At 41.9% G+C, this 19,291-nt stretch overlaps 1 protein-coding gene across 5 annotated transcripts in view; it reads right to left on the bottom strand.

The window, feature by feature from the left end:
* TBC1D1 (TBC1 domain family member 1) overlaps positions 1-15,989 on the bottom strand; it is a 76,320-nt gene extending 60,331 nt beyond the window's left edge. For 2 of the 5 annotated variants that reach the window (XM_060278921.2, XM_060278922.2), the window contains exons 1-2: positions 15,129-15,540; positions 9,189-9,646 (exon numbers count right to left, since the gene is read on the bottom strand). In XM_060278921.2, the coding sequence (XP_060134904.2) occupies positions 9,189-9,605 (417 nt within the window). In that variant the 5' untranslated portion in view covers positions 9,606-9,646; positions 15,129-15,540. Of the gene's footprint in view, positions 1-9,188; positions 9,647-14,657; positions 14,774-15,128 lie in introns of those variants that run through there. The other 3 variants (XM_060278918.2, XM_060278923.2, XM_060278920.2) reach the window with 3 other exon arrangements.
* Between the last annotated feature and the right edge of the window lie 3,302 nt (positions 15,990-19,291).

Below are 19,291 nucleotides of genomic sequence, written 5' to 3'. Positions count from 1 at the left end.
GTGGCTGGGGAAACCCAGCCAGATGGGCAGGGTATAAATAATAAATAATAATAATATATTATTATTATTACAGGATTGCCGTCCACATTAGAGAATATAACTGACTGAGAATCAGATTGTGAAAATATCATTTTACTTCCTTGTCCGCTTGTGACTAACTGTTGACAGCTTTTCCATTATCAATAAATGCTAACTCTTTAGTAGCTAAGCTTATGTTGCATGGAGATAGGTCAGATTTCCTCACAATTATTTGTTTTGAAGCTGGTAAAGGTAACAGTTTTTGATGCAGCTGTAAACCCTTATGCCTCTAAATCTCAGCATGCACGCAGAGAAGACATTTCACGTCCTATAGAAAAGACTGTAAAATCTATTATTTAGCAAGAAGTGCTGAGTTTTAAAGTCAGCACATAAGTTTGGTCTATGCTCGGTGGTGCCCACCACCAGAATCCACTCTGATTTTTGCCATGGCCTTCTCCTAAGGAAGTAATGTGATAAAATATTGCTAAATATCTGCATCCTACATATTCGGTGTCTGAACGTTGAACATTTTCAAGTGCCATAGCTCCACAGTGTGGCTGTTTTAGGGAACTGCAGCACAACAAGGCATCTTAGGGATGCAGAGAAAAAGGAGACATGAAAGAGGGCAGGATACTGGCAGGGGAAAACCAGTGGGTGGAAAGGCAAGTTGCTTAATCTCACCAATTAACTGTATGTGTGGTGGGAAATTGGGATTGTGGCCCACATTCCCCATAATATAACTTCTGTGGCCTACAGAAGCCGTTTAACCGGCCCCCGAGCCGCCCCCGAACCGAGCCACCCACTTGGTGAGTCCCCATGCCCACACGCTGAAAATCACTTCTGTGCATGCCCACACGCTGAAAATCACTTCTGCGCAGGCGTGATTTCCGGCGTCGCGCTGCACTGGTCCGGCACACAGAGGATCTCCACAGGAGTGATCCGGCCCATGCCTGGTAAGCCTTGCCGACCCCTGATTTAGAACATCAAACTGGACTCACATTTTTCTCTGACCTAAAACATTGTTCTGCAAGGCATGTGCTTGCAAACTAGAATTTATTATTTGCTTTTGGTCTTGTTCCTGAGTTTAGATCTGACCTATAGCTTAATGGTTGAGTTATGTGAGTTTGACCCTCTGCTGTTTCACAGAGTTCTCTCCTTATAAAGTTAAACGATTGTATTGAGGTGTTGTTGTTGTTTTTTTAATGGGGCAACAAAAGCTACATCTCTTAGTGCTACAATGGTGTCTCCAATGTTACAACAGTAGTACTGTATAACTGCACAAACATAGTGGAGAAAGAAAAAAACAGCTTGCTATTGTGGAGATGTCTCTGCATTGGGTGAAAGCCTGTTCACCTATTTTTCTTTTCCTAAAAAAATACACCTTGGAAATGATTGGGAAATGATACAGGAAAAGGATAGCTATGCACATTTTTTTAATTTTTAAACATGATGTTTTGCCCCAAAATTTCAGGGATAGGGACATTTGATTTGTGATGTCACAGGCACTGTCCAATGGGTGCCCAACATTGATGTTGCATTATGCTGAGTTGGATCATTTGTCCATCTGGTTCAGTGCAATCTTCTCTCTGCAGTCAGTGGTAGTGTCTCCCCAAGGTTTCAAACCAGGGTCTTTTGCAGCCTACCTTGGGGTAATTCCTGGGTGTGAACCTGGAACTTTCTACCGTACATTCAAATCATATACTCTTCCTCTGAAGTATGGACCTTCCCCTAAGAACATAACTTTCTCTCAGAGTTGTACTGATTGTGCTTCTGGATCAATGTTTCAGATTTTAGCAGATATTCCTTGAACTATAAGATGGATCATTTAAATCATTGGTCGCCAAACGTTTCAGGCACAATTGCAAAAAAGACAAACTGTTGTGAGCACCACACAGACAACAAAGCACCCACCACACCCATTTCAGCAGGTGACCCCATGGGCACCAGGGAAAGCCTTTGAAGGCACATATTAGTGGCCCCTGATTTAAATCAAACTACGTATTTTTGGCTCCACGTTTAAAATGTCTACTTTTCTGACACCTCTGTTAAAAAGTTTGTTTCTCTCAGGAGATCTAGATGCACTCATGTTTCAATTATTTCTGCTCCTTCAAACGAAAATCAGCTGCATCTTTAAAGTTACGAGCAACCTTACAAAGAAAATAAATGAGGTCTGCAGCATTTGACAGAAGAGAGAAAGGGGCACCAGTACAATTTTTGCTGGCACTGACATTTACATAAACCTGAGTGATTGGGGTAGGGTGGGTGTTTCTCTAAGTATTTCCTCATAACTTTGCAGATTGTCTTAACATTTGCTAGTCAAGTGCTATAAACAATAGTATAATCCCACAGTTGAATGTCTTGTCTGGTTAATTTTAATAGAGAGATGCTTTACAAAAGCCTTGGTATCAGACATAAACAATAAATTACATAATAATCCTCCATCATGAAGCTAAAGGTAGCAACCAATGTTGGGGGAGTTTGCTGAGTCATTTCTATTGCCTTTCATAGCAGAATAATGTACATAATCCTCATCAGTTCTCAGTCCTGACTGGCTATGTAGTCTGGTAGCCTACTGTACTATTGATCAGAATGCCAGATACTTCCACTAGCCTTTTAGCAGTGTGCATGTATTGTATTGTTCCAGTTATATCCCACTTTTCACTAAAGGAATTCAAGGTGGCATACATGGTTCCTGACTCACTGCTTCCCATTTTACCCTAACAAACCCTGTTATATAGGTTAGGTGGAGAGGTGGTGACTGACTAGTGCAAGGTCACTCATTGAGTTTCATGGCTAAGTGAGTATTTGAACCTTGGTCTCCCAGGTCATAATCCAACACTCTAAAGAATAGAAATACACATCCATGTGAAATAATAAGGTTTTGTAACAAAAAGTGAACACACTAAAGTTAATGTGCAATTTGATGCCCAGTGTATTTATTTATTTATTTATTTATTTATTTATTTATTTATTTATTTATTTATTTATAGGGGTTACTAGCAATCTTTCCAATGCAAAATACAGTACACATGAAAGCCTCAAAATAAACCTGTCAGGCACAAAGTCACTTAGACAAACATCCTATTTCTAGCCAGTACTAAGGACATTTACAGCAAACATGGGACAAATCCAGAACTGCAAGTGATCACAACTGGGTACTGCTATACTTAATAGCCCAATTGTAATACGACCCTAACTGTACTGTTGTGTTGCATACTCTTCGCCTCTAGGCAAAACAAAGCTTATGTTTATGCAACTGCACTTTTACTCTTCCCTATCTCATCCCTCCTTGCCTATCATGTCCCTAAGACAGTTCGGAGGATATGCTGGAAGTCAACTTTTTTTGGGGGGGGGGGTTCTTCACATTAGACTCTTGGTCCTAATAGTTACTTCAAATCATTATTGAGGAACTGGAATCAAACAAAGGCTGGTTACAGTATAAGCCAGCTATACAAGCCTCAAAATTATGAATTTTTCTCAAAACACATTCCCAAAAAATGTTATTCTAAATTGCAGATTGGAATCAGGTTGACAAAGGTGAAATACCAATTGGGTGCTATCATAATTCCGTTTTTGCATCCTAAGCAACAAATATATTTGGCTGTTCAGAGAAAACAACAACCCTGGGTGGTTTACACGGACCCCATGCAGTCCACGGACCACCAGTTGGGAACTACTGCTGTATCTTACTGTTTTTCAGTCTTTTGGTTAAGATAAAGAATAATAAAATGCACCTGTGTGGTGGCCCTCTTTTCCGCTCTTCCAACTCCTGCTACAAAGTTGCATTCTTTTACTTGGGCTTCTAAATTGACTTGGTGTAAAAAATTGAAAAAAACAAATATTTTCCCAAACTCTAAACTTTAGATACTGAGTGAAGCAAAAGCCCAAAATTGCGTTAACAGGGCAGAGCCATTTGAAAATATTGGTGGATAATTTTTAACAGCTTTTTGACAATTCACGATTTCTCAATTTCAAGAAATAAAAGACTTTGTGGGATTTTTCAGTCGTAGACATTTTGTTAGCTTGCATGGGAAAAGGGGCTTCTAATAGCTGGAACATTATATGAATACCTGTTAGATTGTAAAACCCATTGAAATCCAGAAATGTTTCATAAAAATCAAGATAGGGCAGCTTTTTCAACCTGAGGGCCACATTACCTCAGAGAAGCTTGTGGGGGCCATGTGCCCATGGTAGGTTGGACCAGAGGCAAAAGTGGGCATAACATTGGTTATGACTGCTTCCTTTATACATTCCAGCCATGCAAATGCAGGTGTTTCTATATACACCCCTCCATATGCCATCTAGGATGCAAGAAGCATTATTAGAATTCAATGATACATTCCAGTCAAGCAAAAGCACTAAGGAAACATATAGTGAGGGGAGGGATAGCCACAGGAGAGTATTCTGCCTCTGGGCTTGAGGTTTCCCAGCCCAATATAAATATAAGCCCACCTTGCAGAAGGGCCTGTTGACCAGCAATTAATAGGCCAGGATGTGTTTATTGTTTGGCCAGGCAAGAATAAGTTTCTCAAGATACTTCCTATGAATGTTTGTGGAATTAAATATCAAAGGCAAACACTTCAATAGTATTCTGAGATCAAAGGTTTTAAGAAGGCTTGTTTTCTCATTGAAGCAAAATCACCTGATGCTGAAATTGTTTGACTGGCCTCTGTAGAGGAGATCAAAGACTAATGAATAAGATTTGGTGATATAAAACTAACTTGTATTTTTGTATTTCCCGAGATAGAGAATCTATACCTGCATAGAACCTAAGGGACCTCATATGAATGTCTGCTATTTCCCCTATCAGTCTGTCGTAAAACTCTTTCAACATGCAGAAAATGATGGGTTAATCACCAGCAATTGGTTTCTCTATCTCTCTCTCTTTCTCCTCCCCCCTTTCATTGTATTGCTTTTGTATACTACCTAGCCTTATTAAGAGTTCAGGAGAACCCAAAAGATTGTGCATTGCTTTGTTGGTTGGCCTAATAAATTATCAGATGAAAGTATAACTATACAATACAAAAGGCAATGGTTGGTTGAAATGAAAAATTCCAATGTCCATATTAGGACAGTATCTTTCCTAATATGGACATTGGAATTTTTCATTTCAACCAACCATTGCCTTTTGTATTGTATAGTTATACTTTCATCTGATAATTTAATTCGTATACTTTCTCTCCTCCATGCACATGCTGTTGACTCCTAATTCAGGCATACCATCCTTTGCATGGTTTACATAAACAATTTGGACATTGGGAAAGTCATGCTTTATGCAAGCCTGAGATAAAGAACCTCTGGCCTTCCAGATGTTGTAGGGTACAGCTCCCACTATCCCTGACCATTGACCATGCTTACCCCAGTAAGCTCATGGGAGTTGCAGTCTAATAGCATCTGGCTCACAGGTTCCCCACACCTGGTGTAACTCAAAGTATGCATCCAAACTAGAATAGAAACCTACTTCCAGTCAGGGGTGGCTCGCCCATTGGCCCTAGTGGCGCGGGGCGCCAGAGCACCATGGGGGGGGAGCTGCGTGGTGGCCTCCCTTTCCCTCCTCCTGGACGCCCGCCAGCTGTGCCACTCGGAGGAGAGAGGTAAACGAGTGGAGCAGGGGCACTAGGACCCTGTTCCACTCTGCAGCGGAGCTTTCCTTTTTTTAAAAAAAAGAGTGGGGGGACGCCCAAGGGATCTGCACCAGGGCGCCCTATGACCTTAAGACGCTACTGCTTCCAGTCATGATTTCTGGTTCATGGTTGGTGCAAACCACCATTTGCCAGTTTGAATTGAGCACATGTTAACTTTGGTTTCCCCAAAGAAGGAACTGAGGAAGAAAACTGGAGTGTGCGAGGAAGTGCATAACTGCACTTTTCTTCCTCACTTCCTTCTTAAATAAAAACTTGCAGTTAATGAGTTTGTTAACCTAAGGTATAAAATGCATGTTCAATGCTATACATTTTGTGTTTCACTGATATGGCCAGGACCTAAAATTGAAAGTCCTGTCTCTTCCAGCACTTGCACTTCTGCAGAGGGATTTTTGATTTTTTGAATAACAGGCACACTCAAATCACAAACTTCCCTTCTTGTTCAAAAGGCAAAGGAAGGGTTCAAAGAAAGCACAAGTCAAGAGTCACCTTGGAACATTGAACTAGCACAGTTCTTCAGATCATGGCCTATGTCCGCTACCATATTACAGCACTCCAATTTTGCAATGCTCCTAAAGAAGCAGTCACACCATTATAATAGTGTGAGAGAGCTCATGGATTTCAAGCAAAGTCTCATGAAAAATACCTATTCTCAACTTCAAAAGCTTCCACATGGCCGAGAAGCCACCTAATGACTAAAGTAAAAACCATCCCCAAGTTTAAAATGCTACCCCAAAAACAATCTTAAGGAAATATTTTTTTAAAGATACATTTGTCCTTCAAATTACAAATACCAGAACTAGTTTAGAGGCTCACTACATATTTGGCAGCAATGTATTTTAAAAAATGTTTTTCTAAAGAAATATTTGTTTTACTTGGTATAAACAAGGGTCACAATTATTTGAGCTTCTTCCAAATCAGGATCCCTTGATAGGACTTTTAGAAAAGGACAAGATGTTTATGTTATGTTATGCTTTAGAACTATAAATTTTGCATCCATTTGATGTTCGTAGCTGTGTGAAAATGTTCAGCTCTTTCCTAGAACATGATGTTAATAATAAACCAATACCCCCAAAAGAAATTAAAACATGCAAAGTCCTCTACTTGTTTTGTTCTTCAAACTTCATGTCAAACTGCTCCCAGAAATAGCCAAGCAAGTAAATGTTACCATCATTTTTTCACATTGTAAAACAAAATGGGGCATTGTGGTAGACAGCAAACAGTGATCAATAATATATATTAACAAAAGTAACAAATAATAACATCATCTTGTGTTTGAGGGGATTATTATTGCCATCAATATTTTCGGAGGTGGACATCCCATGCTTTTAAGTCTCATGGTTATAACATAACATTCGCTGATTGAGACCAACAGTTCTCAAAGCAAAGGACACTCGAGCCATTCTGTTTTCACAATATGACATCATATAGCGACTAAAGATCAGAACTCCAGGCAAATTTGGAACAGAAGAAGGAAAACAGGTAGAGAAGGAACTATCAGCCTCTGGCTATCTGGAACAAATCTGTAATGCTGTTGTCACAACACATTTATCAGCAGTTTGAGGCATGTCAGTCCCAGCACTGTTACCCTACACTTTAGTTTATACCTACAGTGGCAGACTTTAGGCTCTCAAATTTCAGTGGCGTCCTGTGCTACACTAAAATTCACCGTCACTCCTGTCTCTCATGCTGCATTCTACAACACTGTTGTGCCCCCCCCCTGCAGCACAGCGCCCAGTGCAGCCGAACCAGTCATGCTACCCTAAAACAACCTTTGACACCCAGATCCTGTGGTTCATGGAATTACACATAAACTAGACAAGACTAATATTTACTAGCATGTGGTCTGGAATGGAAAGAGGTATGTATACTGCAGGCTTAAAACTGGTTTATCAGTTATTCCCTTTCCTAGAGCAGTGGTTCCCAACAGGTGGTCCGGGGACCCCCAGGGGTCCGCGAGCTATGCCAGAGGGGTCCGCAAGATGCTATTGGAATAAAAAATATATTAAATATATTTCGTATGATAACAGATTTTTTGTTTTGGCCGCTTCCTGCATGAGCAGAGTCTAGCGCAAAACTAGAATTAGATAGAGGCAGTAGTTCTGCTGTATGCCGTTAGGTGGCGCTTTACAAACACTACTGTTTTGCAAAGAGGCAGCGCGCGCATTCTACTAACGCTCACCTCCCCAAGATGCTTTGCGTGCGTCGGCTTCATTTGTGTGCTACTGCACAGGTACCCTGTCTTCTCCATTCCCCTCCCTCCTCCCTGGCGCGCGCTGCCTCTTTGCAAAACAGTAGTGTTTGTAAACAAAGCGTTGTTTTTCGCGGAAGCTACAGTTCGCGTAGTTAAAAATGGACCGTTGGTTAAAAAGTGGTTCGTTAAAACGACAAAGGCCTACAGATGAAGAGGAAGAACTGTAAAAAACGTATAAATATAAAATATAAAAAGACTCTTAATTTGGCTCTCACTTTTTAATTTTAGGATTAGGAATTAATGGGGGTCCTTGTCACAATAGCGGCTCGATGAGGGGTCCTCGAGAAAATTTTGTTGGGAACCCCTGTCCTAGAGGAACTGCAATTCCATTCTTTGGAGAGCCTATGATAAGCCATATTTACTGTGGGGATGTGGGTGGTGCTGTGGTCTAAATCACTCAGCCTATTGGGCTTGCCAATCAGAAGGTTGTACAAACACAAAAGCAAATACTTTTATCACAAGTTATCTATGGTGTATCTATACTATTGAATCATATTAGTTTTATACTAGTTCAGGTACCCCCTCAAAAAGCTACTGGGGGTGCTGAAAATTTTGACACCCCTGAACCACCACCAATCTACAGTTTTTGTTATTTTATGGGAAAATGAAGTCACACTGGAAATAAAATGGCAAAAAATATTAATGATCCCCAAATACACTGCCATATTCAGAGATAACTGTACTATGTGAATCTGTTCTCCGGATAACAGAAGTTGAGAGTTAAAGACATATGGCACAAACATGATACTTATCACTCCCTAACTGCCCTATTTGCATCACTTTTATTGAACAATTTCTTTGTGCACATTGACACAGATGAATACCAAGTTTCCTAGAGTACTAATATAATTTGGTTTGAGAGGTCTTATATTCATGAAAAAGGGGAAGCTCTGAATAAATGAATGGATACTTTGTTTTACATATTGAGAACATAATCATATACAGCTTGTATGGAATAGAACTATTCACATCCACATCATGCATTTAAAGCACATTTATAGCATTTTAACAGTCATGGCTTCCCATACAGGATCCCGGGAAGTGTAGTTTACCTCACAGAGCCACAATCCCAGCAGCTTTATAAAACTACAGTTCCCTGGATTCTTTGTGTGAAGTAACATATCTTAAATGTATGACATGGATGTCAAACCATCACAGAAGCTGCATCGCTCTACAATACAATTTATTTAAATGCCATCTTAATTTGCAACACATTCTCTAAAAGAGCCGTTAATATATCTCGGTTCGAATGTAAACAAAAATATATCACTTACTTTTGTTTGATCATCAGCTTTGAATACGTAACAGATACTTTGGGGGTTTGTTGCTCCATCTTTTATTAAGCAGGCAAAGTAGCTTGGATCATGACTGTTGTGAATCAGTTTGTGGACATGCTGTGGCTTACACTCAAATAGGCTGGAACAAATCAGAGGATCCCACTGCTGGGTTTTCCCTGTGTCTGCTTCACATCGCAGCCTGGTCGGTGAGACATAAAGCCGTATTTGGCTGGAGTTAGGCTCTTCCTTCAAGGAGTGTGTGCTGAGCTGCCGAATCTCTGCCACAATCCAAGGGAGCACTGGCATAGTGGTTAGAGAGTGTACTGGCAGAGAACCTACTAGCTGAAGACTAAAGTCTATTGAGCCATCACTGGTTGCTTCAGGATTTTTAACTTTGAACGATATGGGATCCATGTTTGAGTCATCAAACAAATTTTTGATGAAGACTTAGACTTCTGAAAGGAAAGATATTCACACGGTTAACACAATTTCCCTCTTTTGTCATTTAAGAGTCATGTCAGTGACTGTATAAAATTAAGCAATAAAATGAAAAGCTTCTTGTGTAATTATATATATCAGACATTAACAACAGTGATTCACACTTACGGCATTACAGGAGTCGTCATATTTAAACATAGGGATGTTAAAGCCTCAGATGATCCTCAACCAGCTATAAAGTATATTTCATTACAGTCATACCTCTGGTTGTGAATGTGATCCATGCAGGAGGCATGTTCACAACTTGCAGCATTCGCAGCCTGAAGCCCTGCATCTGCGTACACGTGTGATGCAATGCATGTGATGTCATTTTCTGTTTCTGTGCATGCGCGAGCGCCGAAACCCAGAAATAACCCGTCCCGGTACTTCCAGGTTTGGCATGGTTCGCAACCTGAAAATGCACAACCTGCAGCGTTCGTAACCCGAGGTATGCCTGTATTTAAAAGCCACAGCACTATAGTAGATTCATTCTGGTTTTTTGATATGGGTCCAATTATGAGCTACAACATTTTCATGCAAGGTTTTGTCTTCAGGCTCATTGAAAACACAAGAAAAAGCAAGACTGTTGTAGTCCAAATTAAAATATCCAAAGATTTTAAGAAATACCGTACTTTTCCGTGTACTGTATAAGACTAGGTTTTTGTTTTTTTTAATACTAAAAATAATGTTAAAAAGGGGGAGGTAATCTCATAGATGGGGGCAATCTCCCCCGTTTTCTTAATTTTGAGTCCCCAAAAATAGGGGGCATCTTAATACACGTGTGTGTGTGTGTGTGTGTGTGTGTTATACATGGGAAAATACGGTAGCTTGTGTAAGAAGAACCACAGACTCCCAACTTCCCCAGCCAGCATGGCAAATGGTCAGAGCAGATGAGAGCTGTAGTCCAACAACAAATGGAGGGTCACAGGTTCCTCACTCCTGCTTGAAGATTTTGAGGAGAAGGAGGAAGCATAACGACTTAGCAACACCATGGGCTAAGTAGGAAAGGGAAGACAAGGAGGCAGGCAGGGAGACAACTACAGTTTTGCGATAAGAAAACAAGTGTGGGAGGAGGCAGCAGGAGACAAAGATTGTGTGGATGTTGGGTCTTGATTTGGGGACTAAATGATGTGAACGACCCTTTCCCCTTTTTCTTGAGTTCATATTGACTGCACATTAGCTTGCCCTTATCCTCTAGGAACTGGCCCTTTGACCTTCCTGGGCAGCATTCTTCTCAAGCCATATCAAACCTATAGCAATCTAGGGAGGTACAAAGGTGATGATACATCACACCACAAGAATCATATTACGTTTTCTGGTCTACTACCGGTATTTTTATCCTGACTTAATGCTTGTTTGTAACATAATGAAAGTTTGTGTACTTTGACAAATGCTCTCCTTACTTAAAATATGCAGTGGCTCAGCTTATAAGCACATTAAGACGATTGAGAGCAACTGTCAACAGTTCATAGCCTTTTGAACTCTGAGAGGGATAGCAAGAGCGCCTCTTTTTCCATTTTATATAGTAATGTTCTTTTCAATCTCTGAGCTTAGCTACAGTCACAAATCCCACCATCTGTACTGCAGTGAGGCTCCTAAATAATAGCTCAGGAGTATTAGCCTCTTTCCTAAATAACATGCAGTACATAAGCAATCTCTTAAAACTAGCCTAAAATAGGACACATGAGTTCAAATTCCCATGCAGCCACTCACAGATGGGAAAGTATCTAGTTTTAAAAGGAATGCTAGCATAAGAGATTAAATAGTGCTGCATAGAACTAAGAAAGAAACTGCTATACTTTATTATCAGAACAGATTATTATTCCAGGACACACATTTGGCTCCTCCTCACTTACTTACTCAGAGATGGAGCATAAAATTTCTTTTCACCACAACTGATAAGAAAGCTGAAATTTGGTATATCAATCAACCAATCATTTTATTTGTAAGCCGCCTTTCCAAAATTAAAACCATGTTCAAGGCGGCTTACAACATATTTAAAAAATCACATAACTACAAACAACAAAAATGGTCAATAAACAATAAACAAAACATCAAAAAGTGCACAAAAGTATATGGATCGTCCAACTCCAGAGAAGGTTGAACATGTTACCTCTCTCCCTCATGACGTGGAGCATGGACTTCCTAACAGCAGTCAGTAAAGTGAAATTCAAGGCACAGATTAGACAACACGTTGAGAATGTGGGGACGTCTTAATAACCCTCAGCTGGATGTGTGTATGTTTGATTTATAGTGGCAGCCAGAAAAGAGACTTGAAAAATGGGAGAATATTTGGGATTTTCTCCTCCACATACTTTTAACAGTAATGATGAGAGACTTCTAGAGTGATACCAACTACTGTAAGTATTTTACCGTCATGTGTGTGTGCACATGTGCAACATCAGACATCACACATCAGTGTGGAAATACATAAGGTCTCATGGGCAAAACATGGGAGGTGGAGTAAGCATGTTGCATAGCAAACAGTGATGGATGACAAGTTACATTTCAGTTCCTGTTTGGATACCCTATATTTTTAATATGCTAGTTGTGACAATTTTATGTCCATTAAAATTACCCGTAGTTATATTTTATGCTTCTAAAGTAACAGAATGGCTTTCAATCTGGAAAAGTAAAAATAAGTGCTAATGTAGCATTTTTTCCGAAAATTTCAGTTTCCCCCGAAAAAAAAACAGGGTTTTTTTCCGAGCTTCAAAATTTCTGGAAATTTTACATCTCTACCATGCAGAAATCTCAAATTTGGTCAATCTCTGCTGTCAAGAGGGAGCTCATCATCACCCAACAAGCTGGTGATCAGATCACATAAATGTAGGCCTTTACTTTGCCAAAGCTCTTGCACTGTAATCAATAAAGCTGTGACCTTCCCCCCTCAACCTGTCATTTTTACTGACTGCTTCCTGCACCCCAGAGCTACACTGCACATGGGCCTACAGTGCACATACAAGGTGGACTTCGGTTTCGATAAATGGCCTCCACAGATTTAGTAACTTGGCAACTTGACCTACATGTGAATTGAGTCACCCTGCTTATAGACTTTTTGCAGATGCCTGATTCACCATCTACCCAAAGCACTGGTCATGGTGCAGGCTATAGTCCATTACTCCTGAAGAGGACATACTGTAATTGAGGGCTGGGAACATCACCCATTTAAAATCCTGGAGAGCCACAGCTGGTCAGTATGGCCAATACAGAGTTAGATGGACCAGTGCTCTGACTGAGTAAAGGGTAGCTTCCTATCTTCCTAACTACTCTAAGCAGTTTTTTCTCTCTATGACTACAGCTACCCTTAAATATTCAGCTATGATGCATTTTGTAACCTCTCCCCTCTTTTATGCCGTCTCTGTAATTTTAATACTGCTAAAAAGCCTTTCCAAGCCTTTAACAAACATCAAGCTTTAAACCAGAGTATACTGTGCTATGTATAACATTACTTTGCATGCTTCACTCTGAGCAGCACAATTGGAGTTTATTGCTGTGACATTCCTGAGACATTATTTTTACCCATACTCCAAGCGCACACCCTAAATACAGTACAGCACGAGCAAACTCCAAAGAGAAAAGTTGCTAACCAACCAATACATTTTGGATTATTCTCCACTAGGAAATATTATAGCCTACCCCTCATTGTACTTGTACAGACGACGCTGGTTACAATATTTGATTATTTTTGGAGTGAAGGGGTTATCATCACACAATTTAAAAAGGAAACTGCCTCCCAAATTACATGCTTATTCCTAGGTTGCTTATGCTTCCATCATCACTAACGCAGGTGAACTTGTATCGCTGGGATTTCAACATTACAGCAAAATCCCAGACTGAAATTGTATCCTAAACTCTGCAGTGCTAAATGGCAGAGTGACCCTCTATCACTTGATCTCTGAACAGAAGAGAAAACCACACAAGTGCAGTGCTGAGTTATGAGCAAAGTTGGCGCCTGTAGTTCTACAATTTGTTATTGGCACAAGTTAGAGCCTACAAAGTACGGTAAATTCAAAGCTGCCTTTGAATCTCAACAAGATGATGCACTGAGAGATAAATCTATGCCTCTGTCTCTTAGAAAATGGAAATGAATGCACACGAAACATTTCCTTTTAATCTTGATATACGCATGATATCCACATAAAAAAAATAAAAAGCAAAACTCAACTTTACTTCCAAATATGCCATTTTCACCTAGCATATTAGTATTTTAGTGCTGGTACTGTTGTAAGCTTTGGGAGCTAGATGAAAAGCAGGGTAGGGTGTTTATGGAAAAAGTGGCAAAAGGTGCGTTCATTAGGAAACGTATTAAACATGTTTTTAACCAAATATTTGTGGGATTCCAACCAGACATCATTGCTCATACCAACAAATTAACGGTGATCGAGTTGAGACAGGATAAAAACAAGCAAACATGCAAACTAAAAACCAACATTGTAATGCACTGTTGTAGACCTAAAACTGTTTACACACACACACACACACACAGAGAGAGAGAGAGAGAGAGAGAGCTGTCCTAGTTTTCACAATCCTTCTACTGTGATTTATTGATGCAACAATTATTGAAGGCAAGTTGTCAGTGCCAGTCATTAAAACGTTCCCATTTGGCCACTGCAGCTTCCTTCTAACCGTGCAAAGCTGGCTGCGGTTGTGAGACCACAAAGCCAAAGCGTAGCTGAGTAAGATCTATATTCCTCAGTCCCAACTGAAGTGAGGCCCAAGGCATGCTTACTGGAGGGCATAGGATCCAACACCTAGTAGACAAGGTTCCTTTGCCCCCCAGAAGATTTGAGCTCCCCCCAAAAAAACTTAATGGGCATTGCCATTCAAATGGTGTTTGCATGTGTGCTGCATCACGTGATTGATTAAGTGGGGCAGGGCTTACCTGTCTCCTCTAATATTTACTCAAGTTGGCACCCACAGGTGTAGCCAAGGGGGCGCCGTGGGGGGGCAGCTGCCTCCTCCAAATCAATACAAATCAATACAAACCTGAGGTTCTTCTGCGCCCTCCCAACAAAAGCCTGCTGCCTCCAACAAAAATCCTGGCTACGCCTATGTTGGCACTCCTGCTGGAGGGTGAGGCGAACCCCACCAAACGCAGCTGGGGGGTATTATTTCCATTGCATAACAGCGTCCATTGATTTCTATGCCACCTTGCGCCATCGCAGTTCCCTGTGAAAATCCAGACTGCAAGCTCCTGGGGGCAGAGACCCGTCCCTCGGCGAAGCCGCCCTCTTGCCCACATACAGTCATAGTGGAAGCAGCAGCAGCAGCACGTGGTTGCTCCGTGTCGGCGCATCGTGTCGCCACGGGGTGTGGGGTGGCTGGGGGGGGGGTAGGTGGGTGCTGCACCCTCCTCCCCACCCCCGCCCCCCAGAAGCAGCGTCAATCAACCTGCAAAGAGAGAGAAAGTATGTAGGGACGTGGGGGGTGGCGGGGCGGTGAGAGAAGATCACTTACTGATCAGCAGCAGCAGCGCAGGATGTGTGCCTTGAAAGGAAGTGCGCCGTCTGCGGCTTGCGAAGAGATGTCAACGAGGAAGATGAAGATCGAGAGAGGAAGGCGGAACTTGGGAGCCGAGACTCGAGACTCTCCCGCCTCTTCCCTGAGGGGATATAGCAATGTCCCGCGGTCGAGGAGGCGGCGGCGGAGTTGACCGGGGCGCGAGCGGCTCCTGTTGCTTCGTTCGCTACGTGACCGGCGCCGCTCGCTCGCTCGCCGGCCTACCCCGCCCCTGGGGCTGTCAAAGGCAGGCGGGTTGTGAGGCGGCGGCGGCAGCAGCGTCCCCTTGAGGGAGAAACGGAGGAGCGGCTCCCTCACAGCGCCCTCTCTGGGCTGCCCCGCCGCGCCCTCCTCCTCTCCCCGGGGAAGGGAAGAACCACAACAAGCCGGCACATGCACCGGCGGCAATGGCTCCTCCTCCAGCCGCGTCTCGAGGGAGAGGAGGAGGAGGAAGGACCGGGCCGAGCCGAGCCGCGGAGGGGGTGGGGGGCCTCGGTGGGGCCATGAAGGAGTTGCGCGCTGTAAAAATAGAAGTTTCCACAGGCCGGGTCGAGTCGCCTGACGCGGGAGGCAGGCGCGAACGAAGCCTGGGGACCGGGGGACGGGACGGGGGACGGTGTGTGGATGTTGAGGCGAATCGGGTTGGCGCGCTTTTCCTCTCAGAATAATCGCCTCAGAGAAAAGCACACACGAGACTTGGATGTGGCCCAGCACCACCAGCCGGTCTTGCCGCGGTCATGTGCGAGAAACAGCTGCACTGCAGGGGCCACTGCAGGCCGGCGCGTGTGTGAAGGGCGGCCTCTCCCTCCCTGCCTGCCTGCCTCCCTTTCTCTTTCCCGCCTTTTCTTGCTTTCCCGGCCTAGGAACCCACCACAAAAGCCTTAGGTGCTCGAGGCAGAAGGGCGCCACGCCGAGCGGTCCCTCCTCAGCCCAAAGGCTCGTGAGGGTGATGAAGACACAGTCCTCACGTTCAGGGCAGAGAAGCCCTCGAGTCTGGGGTGCCAACTTGAATATAAAAAAAAGAATGGGGGGGGATGAGAGTGAGCCCCATAGCTGATCACGAGATTCATTTGAATGGCAACACCCATCGACTTTGGGGGTTCCTGGCCCCCTCTTACGCCTCCAGTGATGACTTAGGTGGAATCTACACACATATTTAAGAAACGCTGTGAAAATGCTTTCACAAAAAAAAAGTTTTGAAAAATACATTGATTTTGGCATAGCTCGCAGTCGCCATCTAGTGTCACATTTGTATATTGCACTTTGCAACACATTTAAATATTTACAGCTGTATAACTTGAGTCCCTGGTCACACCTGCCTGTACTAACTTGACTGCAGCCCAGACCTGTTGTCTAGGCAGGATTTGCCACAGGGTTTGGTGGGATTTAGTTCTTGACACGCCTCGGATTTCATTGTAAGCCGTTGCCACAAGTACAGGAAAAACCAACACTCACTTCGTTTGTATGTGCTACAAAAGGCCCAAGTAAAAAAAATAAAATTACAACCTATTCATCTCAGGGTCGTGGGTTCGAGCTCCGTCCTGGGCAGAAGATTCATGTATTGCAGGGGGTTGAACTAGATGATCCTCGTGGCCCCTTCCAACTCTACGATTATTTGACTCTAAGCATTTGTGAAAGTTGCATGAGTCACCATCTTCTAAAAGTAGCTCAGTGCTACTACCGGTAGTTTTCATTACAGTATTTGTGTCCTGTTTGTGTGCATATATAGATTGCACCTCCCAAATGTTGCCGCTCTGGTAGAACTAGCAACCCCTAAACCTTTATTGGTGCTTTTATACACATTTTCAAAAGGACTTGGGCTGTTTTTAATGTTACATTTCCTCATGACTGAGGTTGTAACAGCAGATACAGGATCCCAAGTGCAAACCCATGGACTTTGCCCCACTGCACATGTGACAACTGCTTTTAGTGTGTCTGAGCCAGAATCTCGGACTCTCTGCCCTTTTCTCTCCTGGCTGAAAGTAAGGGGTAATATGCAACCCTGTTTAATTCTTAAAAGCTTTAGTTACAGGATCCAAATAATAATATGAGATTCAGCAGAGAACACTTTTTTGAATATGTCAGCTGTATGCTAGAAACATACTTTAAAAAGGGATCTAATCCCCAGATCAAAAATTGTCCTGTGAAAATGTATCTTGAACCATTACTTGAAGACCTATAGACTTGAACTCTGCTGCTTAGGGCAACCATTAAAAATGGCCAGTTTCTGACAGAATAAACTATAGCACGGAAATTTCCATTTAAGCTTCTAATTGAGAGAGGAGAAACCTGTGGCCTTCCAGCCATGCTCAAGGTTTGCAATTAGTTTCTTCTGATTCTTGTTGTAAATTCCCACAAGATTGCTACTCAAACAAACCACAAGCACTGAGCCAAGAACAAACCTTGGCTATGGGCTATAGTTTGTTTGACACAAAATAAACCACAAGTCTAGGTTCGGACATAATGCTAAGCCAAACCATGGCTTAGCTTCTGGTACAACAGCAACCGCAGAACTGAGTAATGAGTGAAATACCCATCATTTTCTTTCCTGTTCATGCCAAGCCATAGTTTCTCCTGGTATTTGTGAACCAAGCTATTGTCTGGTACAGCAGGTTTTTCTTGTACAAAACCAGACACCTCTGAATGGTACTACAATGTATGCTAGCTAAGAGTCTTGGGGCAACTTGGCACTTTTCAAACTAGAAAAAATCCATTTCACCAAGTCAGAATAATAATAAGTGAGCGGGGAGCTTTTTAAAAATAAAATGAAAAATAAAATTGTGATTTGCAAAGAAACACATTTCTGATCAGTTTATTAGAATCCATCTGATCATATGGATTTCCCCCGTCTCTTCCACAATCACCCTGCAAGCCACAGAACCTAAGACTACGATCCAATATTGGGAGAAAAAAACAGATCTATCTAACCAGAAGGATTACAACACACAGCCTCACACTGAATTCAAAGGAGATATTTAAAATGGAAGCTTCTCCCACTTCCAGCTTTAACACTAAATTAGAACTTTGTAAAGTTTTTTTGGGGGGGGGGATGGTGCTGCAGTACAATGCCCAGTATTACTGGTGTCACATTCTGGACACACCCAGTATTTCCACTATTGTTCCATCTATCATACAGAGAGGCAGGAAAATCAGATAGGATAAAATGAAACAGGAGCATCTGATCCCCACAAAAGCCTCTTGAAAAGTGCTTGCATTTATGTCCACCTGCTGTCTGCATTGACATGTCTCATCTATTGTCAAAAGTACAATTTGTTAAAATTGCTCCATTTGGTTGAATGAACCCTCTTCTAAGGAATTTTGAACATTTTTATTTCAGATAACATTTTTCATATCTAGCAAAGAACTTAGGACTATATGCATTTTAGGACTGACCTATAGAGGAATGTCATCCTCATTAAACCCTGCAAGTTTAATTATCTTTCAGGGATTCTAGCAAAAAGAATGTTTAAAATTGGCACAAAATAAGTAATCCAAAAAAAGTAATCTGAACATGGCCTTTCATACCCTTAACCATGTTAGCAGCTTTTGAGACAACCATACACAACATGGAACACAATGGTTTCTAAATATTACAAAAGGCAGCTAGGAAATATGACATCTAAGGGAGAACTGGAGAGAAACTTGTTCCTTTAATATGGGTTGACTTGTGGGATTTTGGTTCATGGTTTTATGCAGCTTACCTGCAACCACCATTTTTTTAAAAAAAAATCAACATCTAGACATCTATAATTTGGACTTTTTGTATTTCTACTAAGTAGATATCAGAACAATTCCTGCATGAATCTACAATAATTAGTATTTTATCCTGGATATAATTATGGAAAAAGAAACTCTTGACCAGTAACAAGATTGTAAAGGAACAGGGAACAGTTAAATGCAACCATTTCAACCACAAAAGCATCTATTTCTGATTGGTTGCTGCTGCAGAAAACATACTCCTTAATGAGCGCCTGATTTAAACCCAACTTAGTGATTGGAATCTTTTCCCTTGGCTTCAGCAGGCCTTGAAAATTCTTTTCTAATGACATGCTTATTTTCCCAGGTCTATTTTTATGTTGTAAAAGCTATGACTATATGCAGAACCTGAATGTTGTGAGCTT

The sequence above is a fragment of the Zootoca vivipara genome, chromosome Z1 (genome assembly GCF_965207765.1).
Source record: "Zootoca vivipara chromosome Z1, rZooViv2.hap1.1, whole genome shotgun sequence".
Lineage (NCBI taxonomy): Eukaryota > Metazoa > Chordata > Lepidosauria > Squamata > Lacertidae > Zootoca > Zootoca vivipara.
Note: the sequence above shows the minus strand (reverse complement) of the source record. Positions and strands in the feature narration are given on the sequence as shown.